Here is a 15,181-nt window from a genome sequence, read left to right as displayed (position 1 = left end):
TTTTTTTATTTATTGGTTTTAAATTCTTGACATTTTTTTAAATAAATAAAATGAGGTATTGGAAATATAGCTTGTGAGGGTTTGATTGATGAATTTGCTTTAAAAAAAAATGCTCGGAGGATTGATTATAATCAATAATAATTTTGGTGAACTTTATAATATAAAAAATTATGAAATACATTCTCATAATTTAGGGGCCTTTTTTAAGATTTCGCTCCGGGCCCCTAAAATGTCCAAGACGGCACTGTAAAGAAATAGAGCAATAAAACTACTTACTTTGTTGCCTCGTATCTCTTTCTATCAAAACAATACACATGTTAGTAACTTCAATAAAAATATTAAATCAAACAATTAATTTAAATAATTGAAATAGAGATTTGGGACCAAACCCTCAGAAATTATCAACCTTTCACGTTTAGGGAGAAGGCAACTTCGAGCTTGGCTATGTGTGTCTAAAACTTGTGAATGCGTTATTGTGTTTGTAAAAAGGCTAGGCTAGAAAGTATGAGGGAGAAAGAATAAGCTTCTAACTTCTAGAGAGATAAGAGATGAGAGTTGTTGGTTGTTGATTGTTGGTGATTAAAAGGGGGAATATCGACCCTAATTATAGAGAAAATAGTCCCGAAACGACAGAAAAGATCGAATTCGATTTGGAGTAAAACTACTTCCATCGCGGTGCGACAGTGTCCATCGTGACGCGATGGAGCTGTCGTTTCGCGATGGCGAACGCATTGTTTTAAAACCGTACGGCGTCCTTAATCTAATTAAATTAGACTAATTAACGTCCGTTCTTATCCTTTAAAATCAGATTTAATCTTTTAAAACACTTGTTTTATTCTAAATAAAATTCTACAATTATTAATCCTAATTTCACTAGAACTTAAAAGAACCTTCTAGATTATTCTAGAAGATTAAAATCAATCCTAATGATTTTAGAAAAATAATTAATGGGCCCTCTACTCGATCATTGGACCGTATATAAAACTCATTTCGGGCCCAATTTAGTATTTTGGCCATAACTTCCTCATTATTTATCGGAATTAGGCTTATAATATATCGTTGGAAAGCTCTTTTCGAGCCCAATCCAACTACACCATTATTAGACCCACATCATGGGCCAAAATAAATTAGACTGGACATTTTCATAAATAGAGTAAGAAAAAGGAAAATTTTCAAAAACAAAAAGAAGTATTTTTATTAAAACGACCGCATCACAAGACTTTTCACATTTCACCTTGTTCGATAATTAATGACGTGAAAGATATTTATCACCGGGTTTGGTTTTTTGGGTAGACACAATTAGGTGTGTACATGTAGTTATTCCCAAAGACCCTATCTTTAGAGAAGTTATAGACAAAATTTCCTTTATCTTACAAAATTTATCTAAAATTCTCTTACTTTGCACATATGTGTCACAATTATATTTATTTGTTGGCTATGTGGCGCTATACATGACGAAATATTGGGAAAAAAATGTCAAATATTACTGTCTCGTGACTTGGTTGCGAGACCGGCTTAATATATTAGCGATTAGATGAGATGGTATGATATTAGATTAACTTACACCAACTTTTTAAAGAATTTGTGCTAATTAATCGGAGAAAAGGATTAAAGTTTTTGCACAAAAACTGACAAGTGACGACTCTTCAGTTTTATCCAAAAATTCTTCTCACCCCACTCCACCTCACTTCACCGGTTCACCCTACCTTAATAGGAGTAAGTCCATGTCTTTATCTATATTCTGTATAAATAGAACCTTCCCCATATCTCCTCTCTCCTCTCTATTCGCACATTTTCTCTCTACATCTCTTACTCCTCTACCTCTCTTACTTTTACTTCTCTTGTATAATTCATTTCCTAAAATTCAATAATCAACCAAGAATCAAGAAATAAATAAGCTACTGCCACACTTTTGAATCATTTAATTGGTATGTTCTTCTCTCTAATCTGAATTAGATCTTTCTATTTACTGAATTTATGTTTCTCTTTGATGTTCACTGTTTTGTTGGTTGTTCTTGATTTTTATGAGTTTTTTAGCGGATTTAATTTGAATAACCTATCCTAACGGCCAAGTATAATCATTATAATTATATCCCCTATTTTATGTAATTTGTCTTTTGCTGATATTTTGTTTTTCATCTTTGTTTTTGATAAATTTTTCCGGTTTTACTAATTTTCAATTAATTTTGCAAATCGATTAGTATTTTTTTAAAATTTAAGCTTTTTTTTTCTTTTTTTAATCGGTTGAAGAAAACGTCTGCTTTCCATTTTACTTTACTTTTCCTTGGAAATTGTTATTCTTTTCTTCGATGATTTGGTATGTCTCCTACAATTTAACTTTGATGCTTAATTTATTGAATAAAGCCAAAAATTACTCTTGAAAAATAAAATAAATAAAACTCGTAAAACTGCATGATTTTTATTTTTTTTTGGCAATTTTATTCGAATCCTTTTACTTTGTTGCCGTTGTTGTAGTCTCCGTTGCTATTGACTGTTGGTGGGTTGATTGATTCAAGTGTTTTTGATTAATTTAGCTTTTTCTTTTTTCAATTTTGTTGATTGTATCACAAATTTGTATTGGTTTGTACTCAATATGTTGTACTGATTATACTTATAGTTGTTGTTTTAGCTTATGAGTTCGGATCTTGTTGTGTTTCGTCTTTTGGAATGACGAATTTGTGAGCGGGAACATAAACTAGGGATAGTTTTTTTTTTGCTGATGAGTGTTTCGTATTTCAGAAGACGAATTTTGTGTGCGAAAACATAAACTAGGAATTTTTAATTTAGCAATTAAGAGTTTTCTTGTTTCTCTTTGTGGTGTGGCAGCAGAATTTGTTATATACACCCGGGTATATCGTACACCCAACTCAAAATGAGAACAAATACTGGCAATCATCAAAATGAGAACAAATACTCATTGGTGTACGGTGCACCCGGGTGTATATAACAATCTCTCACAGCTTCAGGATGTTAATTGCCGTACTACATTCATGACATACTAACCTCCCACATTGATTGATTATCGTCCCGCAGAGATGTAATGCTATATTAAGTTGTGTGCGTGGGTGTTGGGATCGTCGAGATATAAACCCTACTATAGTGAGAACTACATTTCCTTAGATATTAGTTGTCGGATATACAAAAAGCTACTCTGTATTTACAAGTGTTGGATCATTGCTTTCTTCTTGTCATTGCGTAATCTAAAATGTGTCAAACTAGGAGTCATTAACTCATTTTGACATCATGAAGGGTGTTAACATCATTAAGCAAGAGATAACTTATAGGGGTAAAATAATAGTGAAGATAGTCGTATTTGTAATTATAGGTTTCTTTCATTTCATCCAAAATTTCTTCTCTTGAACCCATGAGAACTTGTTTTCAACTTAGGAATACGTTTTTAGTTGTAATATGAACTTGATTATCCTTATATAAACTTTTTCCTTTTGAACCTTTTTTTGTTGTAAATTGAATTTTGTTGCTCTTCATTGAATTTAGTGCTTTAGTGGGTCTCATCGGACTTATATTTTCGTAACTTTAGATGGAAAAAACCAATTTGTGTAGGTTTAAAAATAGTAATAACAAGCATAAAGAATAGCGTATAAAGCCAACAAAGCAACCACTCGTAGAAGAGGGGAGAAGGAAATTAAGAATTATGAGCACATGCTTTGCGTATTGGTGGTTTTCTAAATCAAAAGTTGGAGAATGTTAGGTTTGGAGCCTCTAGGAGGGACTCTGATCACATCAAGCGTGTGTCCTGTATATGCTTTGTGTATTATAACATTTTGGGTTGCATCAGAAAGTTTTTTGTTGTCTTGTTTAACCTTGTTCATCATCCACCATTCTCTTTAGGGGTGTAGGAGAACAAGATTTCTGTTTTTTTTAAGAAAAGAGTACCAAATTACAATGAAATCATGCTTGAAATAGAATGTTTCAAATATGTCTTTCATTCTAAAATGTTAGCAGAACAAACAAAGGCTGTGATTAAAGTCATTGTAGTTACCAAATTAAAGTAAGATTTTTCTTATTAGGACGAGAGTCAGGTTGTTTGTCAAGTGAAAGCTTGTCTCCTCTGGTTGTGTTCAGTCTTTGAAGAGGTTTTGCTAATAATTTAATAAACGATTTCTATGCATTAAGTTATTAAGCTTGTTTAATTCATTACAGTATTTTAAAAAGAAAGGAAATAATTGACATGGCAATTTCTAAGTTCCATTCTCTGAATAAGTCGGAATATCAATTTGCGTGTTACTATTTGTCCAATTGTTGACAATTGACAATAACCCCTCACTGTTTGCCGCCTGTTAATAATATAATAGTGCGAAGTATTATCTTTGTTTATCCCTGTTGCTTAAAGTTTTTGTAATGGCCTTACCAAACAAAAAACATGATTGATTGTTTCCAAAATGTTATCATATCTTATTTTGGATAAGATCTGCTTGACAATTCTCACATGCTTCCATTATGTTTTTCAAAATTCTTTATTGTGGACCCATTTGTGCTTTAACTTTTCTAGCTTCCTCAACTTATCTTAGCAATTTGTTTGTGTTATATTATACTTCCTCCGTTTTCTTTTACTTGCAACACACCTTTTAGGCACGCAGTTTTAGGAGATGATTAGTGAGAATAAACGAGCGATTTTATCAATATAATTTTTACACGAAGATTAGAATAGGGTTAAGTATCATTTGTAAAAATTATAATGAATAATTTATCCGTTTACATTACATAAACCCGACCTCAAAACACGTGCCACAAGGCTGTGTTGCAAGTAAAAAGAAACGGAGGAAGTATGTCTTTTCTTGTTTGATTGACTTTGTCATTGATGTGATTAAATTTTTAAAGCATCCTTCATTATGGCAATCAGTTGCATTAACTAATCATATAATGTGTAATGGTTAAAGATTTGCTTCTACATACAATGTTTGAGTTTCAGTTTTCAGCTACAAAGGTTATAGTTTTAATTCTTTTCTAGCGCTATTGTTGTTAACTATTGCACATAATTCTGACATGATTAGCTATTCTTAGGCTCATTGAGGAAAAATTGTCCATGGAACAGTACTGTGAACAGCCTGCAACACAAAGCAGGTGCAGCAGGGGAGACATGAACAAATGGAATTCACTGTCAACTGTAGATGCTGGGAAAGAGAGTAATTCATCTGGTGGTTTTGACTGCAATATCTGCCTAGACGTTGTTCAAGAACCAGTTGTAACATTTTGTGGTCACCTATACTGCTGGCCTTGCATCTACAGGTGGATACATTCCCAGAGAAGCTCCTTTGAAAGCTCTGAGCAACAACCCAAATGTCCCGTTTGCAAAGCTGAAGTTTCACAGAGTACCTTGATACCGCTCTATGGCCGGGGACAGTCCAGGAAACCAACTGATAGTAAGGGCACCAAGCTTGATTTCTTGGTGCCGCAGAGGCCTAACAGTCCTAGATGTGGGGTTCACGCACTTATAACCACCACTACATCCAGTAGTTTACAACATCCTGGCCAACAACTTCATTACCATGGTTTCCACCCGCATCATCACCAAGTAAATCCATACAGCACTCTGGATGTTAACTCCCAGTCACCTGTATTCGAGCTTGCAGGAACCACTACATACAATCCTATGATTGAGATGTTTAGTAATATGATTGATGCTCGGATTCTTGGGAACTCACAAGATACACTTTCTGCTTATCCAAACACATATAGTGTTGTGACCACCAGTAGTGCACGAGGCAGATGGCATATGATGCAGGTTGATAGGTCACTGAGCAGAGTAAATTTTTTCTTCTGGTGTTGTGTTATATTGTGCCTGCTACTGTTTTGAGACGAATGTTCCCTGCTTGACTGCCACAACTCACATGTATCTATTTTATACTTGTATATATGAAAATGAGCATGGCTGGTATACGATCAATTTGCATGCCGCAGACCGTCAATCAAGATAACTTGATTTTGTCATTAAACTTGGGGTATCTAATGTATACAGACGGACTCATGTCATGCTTATGTGACATGTCATTGTAAAGTGCTGAAATTGCTGATTATTATGTTTATATAAGCTCTAAGGTAGAAAGAAATAATACCAATTGCAAAATTTATGGTATTATAAAGTAATAACTGATGAATGTTCATTACTTGACACTTGGCAAGTTGGTTTCCTAAAGATTACTCCGTATTGTTTTTAAGATGTATACACATTTTGAAATTTAATATTGGCTTGATTTCTCAATCATAAACGCGTGAGGTTTCCTTCATTTGAATGACAAATCCCGTTAAGCAGATCATTAGCGAGTACGTGGCGCTCATCAAATCGCAGGGGAAGCTGTTCTTCATTCTATAGCCTTTAATATTAGTTGGTAATTTGTTTCTTTTTATCCATTGTCAAGGAAAAAAAAAAAAAAAAAGAAAATAAAAAACACTAACCGTTAGCTGAGAATAATGAACCTTTTTTTTTTCTTTTTTTTTTTTCTTTCAAGACGAACACGAGAATTTATTATATTATTAAATCAAGGTCCGCCAAAGTTCATAAACTGTGGAGAAACAAAGTCGTACAAATTCAGTCATTGCTAATGCTCGTATCCCATCTAGCCACTAGGTGAGATTAATGAACTTTGTAGGGAACAATTGAACTAAACCAAATTTTAAGTCATTGTTGTTTGCGTTGAACCATCATTAGATCAATGTTATCATTTTGAACTTTCTAACAAGTTTGAATTATTGAGAACATTCTGTAATAAGTTTGAAGAATTGAGAACTTTCTGATTTTAGTTTGAATTATAGTACTACTAGAATTTTCTAGAATATATTAGAAAAAGTGAAAAAAAAAAACGGATATTTTAACAAACACATCTCAATTTTTCTACGGAAAATAACACTTGATTTTATGACCTGCAAGGATATAACTTGATTTTATTACTGAATAATGTTGACAGCTCTTTATAGGACTAATCCTAGACCAATGCCCTTGTACAACATTTTCAAAGTCCATAGTTATCAGCTCATTTTATCACAAGTTCACAACAAAGTCGCATTCTAGAAGAAATGCCTTGTTGCAATATCACCAAGCTACTTTAGAGAATTTTCCCCTCATTCCCCAATCCCCAGTGTGAGCTCATCACCTTGAGGGGGTGTTTGGTATAAACATTGTAAATGAAAAGAAAGAATTCAAATAAGTAAGGGAAAGGATAATGATAAATATTACCTTTAATATATGTTTGGTCTCCTAGTGGAATGGAAACAATTTGAGAAGATTATGATTGAGTAAGGAAACGTATTTTGTTTCCACTAGTTTATCAAGGGTAACAAATTGGGAGATTTTGTTACCCTCCGAAAACGCTATTTGTTACTTTATTGAATCCGTTTCCTACATCTAAAACTACTATACCAAACGCTCCCTGAATGCGAAGTAAAACAAAAACAAAAGATTTCCAAATTCTCCAGAGAGTTCTATATGACACCAAGAAACCTCCTAAATGTGCTACCTCATGCATCAAACCCTGTGAAAAGTTGAATCACAATTTTTCAAATATACTCATCACCTAAGCCATCCCCCTCATATAAGGGAGAGAAGTTACCTCTTCCAGTAGCCCATTGATTTCCACAAGTAGGGGTGTCTATTCGGTTTTGGTTTGGATTTAGGCCAAATCCAATCTGATCTGAAATAAAATTCGGTTTTTGATTTTTAAATCCAATCCGATCCGAATTTCTCATGAATCCAATCAGATCCAATCCGAATTAAAATTCGATTATTTGGATCCGATCCGAAAATCTGAATTAAAATACATTGCAAATTTTGTAGGGACTTAAGTGATTATAAAAATAAAAATGCAATTATAAAAAGACTAGTTTTTAAATACATAGTTCTTCATGATTAATACAAATATTAAAAACATAATTTTTCATAGTTTATATTATTGTAATTATCAAAAAAAATTTACATGATTTATATAATGTATCCTTATTTGTAAAAGCGTGGTTTTATATTTCGGTTAATTCGGTTAACAAGGTTAATCCGATCTGATCCGAAAATCCGAATTTTCAGAAAATTTCAATCCAATCCAATCCGATTTACAGTTTGGATCCGATCCGAAATAATAATTCGGTTTGAATTGGATTGGATTTCGGTTTTTATCCGAATAATGAACACCCCTATCCACAAGAATGATTTTCTCAGCAAAAATGTTTATAACACAGAATACACAGATAATAACATATTGCTTTGCTTCACAAAAGACAACTGAACACTAAATGAACCAAGAGCTTGATTGCTTGAATGCTCAATAGCCTAAAGTTGTCTCTGCTATTCTTCATAGATGGTTGATGCCACAGTTACTGTTTACACATTGGCAAAATAAGATGCATTCACTACAATCGAGAGTTTATTAGTAGTATACACCAACATTCTCTATAATCGATAGCTAAGAATTCAAGTGAGTATGAGCATAATCTGTGAGTCTATCTAATGACCATTGATTTACAAATATCCACAGTTATTTCTTTACATCCAACTAAGATTTCCAACAGCTAACCTTTATATCCTACTAAAAAAGATCCATGTACAAGGCATGATATCATACCAAGCCGGAAATTCTACTGAAGGGTGAAGACCATCAACAATTGTTTATAGCAAGAAGACCATGCTTGCTTAATGGTAGCGAAGAACATGTGAAGTTCAGGAACTCTGGCACCCGCTCTCTTCATCAGCCCGGTAAAATTGTAGCAACTTCAAGTGGGCGACCTTTCCCTGACAGTAAAAATTTTCATACAGGATATCAATCTTTAGTTTAGAATCAACAGTCAATAATGCTGAAGGTACTAATTATCCATAGTAAATACCTCAGCTTCATCTATTTGGGCTGGAAACACAAATCCCGTTGAGCAATTCTCCAACACTTCTGGATCTTTCATCCATGCTCTATGTGTATCACTCACCTTAATTTTATGTTTGAACATCTAAGAAAGAAAAGGACAGTTAGATTCAGAAAACTATTCTGCTGATAGAGTTTATCTGCATTGAGATGATGAATTCACACGAAAATAGATTAAATGAATGGGTTAAAATCTATTAATCAAAATAGGACCAGCATGTAAATAAGAATCATATGGAAAACTAAAAAGAAGTATAAACTTGCGTAGCAATAACAAAGGTATGAAATTTGGATGTTGAGAACAAACCTCTGAAAGAGGTACGTTCGGTTGTTCCAAATTATCTCCTTCAATGTGCAAGCCGGTGCCTTGGCAATCTGGGCAAAACACTGAATTAATTTGGTCACTGGACGGGACCTCTTCCCTTTCCTTCCTTGTTTGCTTGCGCTTGACAACATTATCTGCTTTGCACTCTGTCTCCAGCTGATTGACCTTAGATTTTGTCCTTTTCGATCTGCGCCGCACTTTGGGAAGCACTGGCGGCTTCATGAACATCTCATGCTCACATAGTAGTATCCAGTGAATGAGGCAGGAAGTATGGAATACATGGAATGCCTACCAGAAATCATATCAGAGGAATTTTAGTTGGTGTGTCAAGATAAATTTCCCACCCTTTCCCACTCATTCTTTCTGCCTCTCGTTACTACTTAGGTTGGGAAGGGGGAATACTTACTACTTAGGTAGAATGAAGGATCTGCCATAAAACTCTCTCAGAAATTTGTGTTCTCAAAGTTATTAGATATTAGTCGCGCAAGAAAAATAATACCCCAACTTCTTTCTCCAAAAGTTAGTAAACAACTTCAGCATATTGACACGATAGATAAAAGAACACCAAGTATAATATTCAATCAGAAACGAAATTCTATAACCTAGTCAGAAATTCATTTTGTTTCATATAACCTCAACACCTGATAAATGATGACAGATTGACAAACGATAAAAGGTGGACTTACCCCATGCACATTTCTGCTAGAGCATGCTAATCGTCCAGTAGTCAGATTCAACAGAGTAGCTACATCTTTTCCAGGCAACATTTTGTGTTGACAGATATCACACATTTTCTCAGATGCTGTGCGCCGCTGCTTTCTTAATTGTCGCCTTAAAGATTTGTTAGAGATGATTCCAGCCTGTAGAATTTGGTCATCATAACGATGCAAAAGCATAGCTGAACTCGTTGTGGTATATGAACTTTGAGAATCCTCCCCAGATGAATAACACTGTTGGCTCAATGCCTCGTTAACATGTTCCGAATCAGATGTTGATTTTTTTCTCCTCTTCGTAGAGCCACCATCATTACTACTATCCTCCCCACCAGTAAGCAATAAAGTCTTAATATCGTCAAACAGCCCCTGTCTTCCCAAGTCATAATAGTAAACAAAAGTCACAATAGCAAAGTCATGTGAGGGCAGAATAGAGTGTACATTATTACTTGCACCGCCCCTCTTCCCCAACCATTCACACCAAAGTCGTTGAATACCACTATGAACCCCGTCCTTTTCCAAAATCCTTGCAGAAATCTTCCCATATCCCATTATTCTCACATGTAGGTCAGATACTTCTTCCTTGCCAATAACCCCCGGAATTACCAACTCATTAGCAAAGTCTGCATCATGAAGCTGAAAATCATCACCTAAACACTCATCCCTACTGTCCTCATTCCCATCTGTATGCCCATCACCAACTGATTTTGAGACATCGCTGTGAATAACGATAGCAAGATTGCTCGAATGCTCATGACCATTCAACAATTTATTTTTATCATAGCCTTGAGAATGCGCATCTTTCTCTTCTTCATCAGAGTTATGAAAGAAAAGAACACCGTCGTTAAAAGGCCAAGGATTCTCTCCTATCAATGTGGCCTTAGCAGCAGCATACCTCTGCTTATGGAGGTTCCCTTTCAAATGCTGAAGCAACACATCCTCACTATAACACGGCGCCAAACACAAGGTACAGAAAAAAATAAATCGCTTCCCATCTTCTCTAAGATCAACATATGTATGCCCCTGCAATCTAACATTCTTTAAGGTTTTCCTAGCAAGTTGTTCCTTTAAGTTTGGTGCACTCGGCTTTACAAACCCTAATTCCTTATCCGCCATCACCAATAACTCAATTTCAAACAGAAATTGAAAATTCTACCAAATTTCCACAGCACTAACCCTAGAATCTACAGAAAAACTTAAACCTAAAAATATCAACATAAATCTCTAATTAACAGTACAATCAACACCTAGATGTTCATAATTGCAGAAAAATTCAACGAAATCCAATTTTCTTGAACAAAAATTAGCTTCCAAAGATGGCGAAAAGGCTACGAGAAATTTTTAAAAGGGAAAACAAAATCAGATGAAATCTTAAAAGCGCCGAAACTTACAGCTTCGTATGTTGACGGATATTGAAGTTATGGGAGACGGTTGAGGTGGTAGAGGATCGAAAAAAGGTTCGCCATGGGAGAAAGATGAGGTTGAGGAGAGAGAAAGCTCCATCATCACCTCCATTCCTCTTGAGTGCAAAGAAAATCGTGAGAGGTTCTTCAAGTGAAGATTCTGGAAGTTTCGACGGGAGAAGAAGTAGGAGGGGGGAGTCGAGGAGAGAGAACAGAAATCAGACAGAGAGAAAGGGGGGAAATTGAAATTGTTCGGAGGGTGAGACTTCAAAGAGGAAAAATGAGTGATTTAACGAATGATTTGAAACAGGAAAATTCTTATGGACAAATTTGATGATGTTAAACGCCGTTAAATCTCTCGCTAATGCCGCATTTATAACCAAAAACTATGTTCTTACCCGAGTTGGTCTCAGCCCAGCAAATTGCTGGGGTTAAAATTTCCCAGCACAGGGGTAATGAGGTAAATTCGCATGGCTTTTAATTTAAGTTGTATGTATTGGAACTGTGCTATACGTATAAAAATACTAATATATAATATGTTATACCCGTTTTATTTTAGTTCATGTTTGCTTCAATTCCCGCTTTTCCTTTCTTCTCTCTCTTCTCCGAAGAAGCTGTTCATATTCTCTTCTTTTCTCTAAATCTGTTCATATTATCTTCTCTGAATCTCTAAAGCTTATTGAACAAATGAAGTCCCAAGGAGGTCGAACAATTGAGAGTAGACCAATTATTTATGCTTGTAGATTGTCGAGGAAAGAGATTCTCGATCAAAACTTGTTCGAGGAAAGATTATTTCAAAGAATTTCGTGCGCAATTTGATCGACAAAAATGAGGCGTCGAGGTAAGTCTTTGATAGCTTAATCTATGTAATTATTGTTAGAATTGCATGTGATTTGGTTATTTACTAGCAATTATCAAGTTAATTTACAATTCTTACTTAATTTAGGGAATCTTGTGAAAGATGCATTTTCGAATTATCGAAATTTAGGTTGTTACATGTTTTTAGGTTTTCTTGAACCTAAGTTTGTACTAAATTTCGGGTTTTTTCAACAAATTTAGTTGTGTTTTACTTGAAATTTCGTTAAAAACTTAGCATAGTTAGGATTTGTGATAATTTGTGATTTAGGTTTGTGATAATTTGTGAATTAGGTTTGCGATAACTATTATAGATTTTAATATGACTTTATTAAAAATATAAATGACAAGAAGTCTAATAGTAAGTAGTATAGATTTTTATAGATTTTAATATAGGTTTTAATATGACTATATTAGAAATATAAATGACAAGAATTCTAATAGTAAGTAATATAGGTTTTAATATGACATTATCAAGGTTTGAAGAGGTTGAAATTGGACATATAGCACTTGGTCAATATGACATTATCATGCATTTCTTGCCTTATCATTGATTGAGATTAAGGCACTGATATTGTTGTTTATGATGTTTAAGAACGCCTTGAAGTAGTCATGTCATCCCCTTCTTGCCACATGGGTTGGGTTTGGTTCCTCTGTGGTCCTTTTTAAGCAGAGAGGGTAGAGACTAATGTACAGCTAATAACTGAGGCTATTTGTTATTATTGTCCTGGTACATATCATCCCTTTTGTGATTGAGACTGAGTATGCACCTAATGATTGAGATCAAAGTAATGCCTGAGGCTAGCAACTTAGTGATTACTATTGTGTATGTGCACCTGGTACTTTTGTCGTAGTGATTATCAATGTGTATGTGCACCTAATGATTGAGCTATTTGTTGCTATACCAACCTTCTAGAAACTGATAGCTAACCTTTGGGCCTCCCTTTTAGCCTCCGTTTTTTGTGACTGAGTGTGCACCTAATGATTGTGATCAATGTAATGCTTGCTTAAGTTCTGTTTTGTTTAGTTATTCGATTAAATTTTCTGATGTGCTGATATTTGTTCAACAACATTCATTTCTCTTAAATTTGGATAATTTGATGCTTAGTTTTGTCCAATAGCTTTTAAATGAAGGCTATTGTTCTCTTAATTTGGGTAGGCTTTGGCTTTGGCACAATTATTACATTATACACCAGGTTGTCTGTCATCCGTTTGGTTCATGTTTGGATAGTTTGTTTGGTCTGAACCTTAATACAATATATTTGAAATTTGTTGTGAAATTTGAAATGGTTTGATCAGTTGTTTGTTTGGTCTGAACCAAGTTGTTGTAGGTGGAAGAGGTGGTAGTGTGAGAGCTGGGAGAGGTGTGAGAGGTGGGAGAGGGGGAAGAGGTTGTTATGATGTTGAAATTGATAGACCTTTTAATCTAAATTTAGAAGAGGAAAGTTCATCTGAATCGTATACACTGGATGAGATTGAAGAAGTACGTGAAGAACTACAAGGTTCAACCAGTACCAATCAGGGAGTAGTAAAGTTGCTTTTACTTTTGGTATAGTACAATAACTGTTGTTTTACCAATGAGTTTATATATTTTTTTTATCAATCTAGGTGAAGGCGAAGGGGAAGGCAAAGTTGGTGAAGCCGAAGATCATGATAAAAGACATAAAGCCAATTGTTTATACGGTATTATTATGAGTTGTTTATATGTGGTTTTATTTGTTGTTAAGTTTAATTGATATGAGTCGTATAACGTATTATGATGATCATTTCTTATTATTTTTGATGGCAAAAGGATAATTAAAAAAGTGTAGGCTGTAGGCTAAAGGAGGCTGGGAAAGTTATCGAAACGTTCCAACAATATGAGAAGACGGTATGTTTGTTAAGACTTTGTTGGTTTTATGAGATAAATTGAGAGTTTTATTTGTTCTAAAATTCTGCCTTTATTTCGCAGTCAATGAATGTGAATTGCCCTTTTGAGACATTTGGTAGGGTATTAGGCAAATTTGATGAAATAAAGACTCGACTAGTCTGAGAAATGGGTTTTGGCACATTATTTTATGCTGTTGGGAAGAGGTTACCTCGAGTGTTGGCATACTGGCTGTGTACTCTGGTAAATGTTGATAAGAAGTGGCTTCGCACTGCATATGTGATGGGTTTCCCTTTTTCCCATGTTCAGGTGTACTGGGTTCTAGGCTTACCTCATGGACGAAGACCGGTACCAACAAAGGTAGTTGATGAGGAGTAGAAGACAGGTTGTGGATAAAACACGATTTACAATTCTGGGACAGAAAGGATAACATGGAAGACTTTGATTGAAGCTTTGAAGGCTCCATTAACTGATGAGGACGAGTTTCGGCGGGTTTTTATCTTGTTGATGATAAACACACTCTGCATGCAGCTGCAGTTGCGAAACATGCTACACAGTATAATTGGTGCTCTCTCATTTTGGATGAGTTATTACACGCAATGGGAAGCTATGCTAAAAGGTTTTACAACAATGGTTTGCTGGGGGAAGTGGTGGGTGTACTTTGTTTTTGTCGGTAAGTTGACTCCTGAAAATATCTGAATGTAAACCATTGTTCAGTTCCGTAGGGAATATTTCAAGCATCCCACACTTGAGCCCTAGTGTGATCATACACTTAAGCATGGTGGCGTCCAAAGGGAAGGAAGCTAAGCAAAAGAGTCGCCAACAAGTTTTAGGAACTTGTAAACCGTTCACGGGGTGAAGGTTACACCCCTTCACGATCCATGGGATCGCTAACTCCATAGTGGTCCGAAACCATGACTGGATATTCGAGGATGAAGGTACAAATCCAACCTAAAAGAGATTAAACTTGCCCTAAAAAGGCCTGTACGTTATTCTTCTCATATTCATGTGCGCTTTCTGACTAACATACAATCAATATATTAATCCTAAACCTATTTAATCTATGTTGGTTGAATATTAATGCACAAACAAATCTATTATTGGCGATCACTTGAATGAAAATCATATTAACCTAAATAAAATTATTAATTATCTTATTA

The 15,181-nt window shown here is 34.9% G+C and overlaps 2 protein-coding genes across 2 annotated transcripts; one reads left to right on the top strand and one right to left on the bottom strand.

Moving 5' to 3' along the window:
• The first annotated feature begins 1,771 nt into the window (after positions 1-1,771).
• Positions 1,772-6,002, top strand: LOC145589531 (E3 ubiquitin-protein ligase RMA1H1-like). Its single transcript, XM_081646136.1, has 2 exons — positions 1,772-1,928; positions 5,023-6,002. Exon 2 carries the CDS (start codon positions 5,045-5,047, stop codon positions 5,813-5,815), a length of 771 nt encoding a protein of 256 aa, XP_081502262.1. The 5' UTR covers positions 1,772-1,928; positions 5,023-5,044; the 3' UTR covers positions 5,816-6,002.
• A 2,348-nt stretch (positions 6,003-8,350) lies between these two features.
• LOC145587693 (uncharacterized) lies at positions 8,351-11,610 on the bottom strand. The gene is made up of 4 exons (XM_081644394.1): positions 9,870-11,610; positions 9,166-9,471; positions 8,827-8,943; positions 8,351-8,734 (listed from the first exon to the last, which is right to left on the bottom strand). Exons 1-4 carry the CDS (start codon positions 11,010-11,012, stop codon positions 8,663-8,665), a joined length of 1,638 nt encoding a protein of 545 aa, XP_081500520.1. The 5' UTR covers positions 11,013-11,610; the 3' UTR covers positions 8,351-8,662.
• Positions 11,611-15,181: the final 3,571 nt, after the last annotated feature.

The sequence above is a fragment of the Chenopodium album genome, chromosome 17 (genome assembly GCF_948465745.1).
Source record: "Chenopodium album chromosome 17, dcCheAlbu1.1, whole genome shotgun sequence".
Taxonomy (NCBI): domain Eukaryota; kingdom Viridiplantae; phylum Streptophyta; class Magnoliopsida; order Caryophyllales; family Amaranthaceae; genus Chenopodium; species Chenopodium album.
Note: the sequence above shows the minus strand (reverse complement) of the source record. Positions and strands in the feature narration are given on the sequence as shown.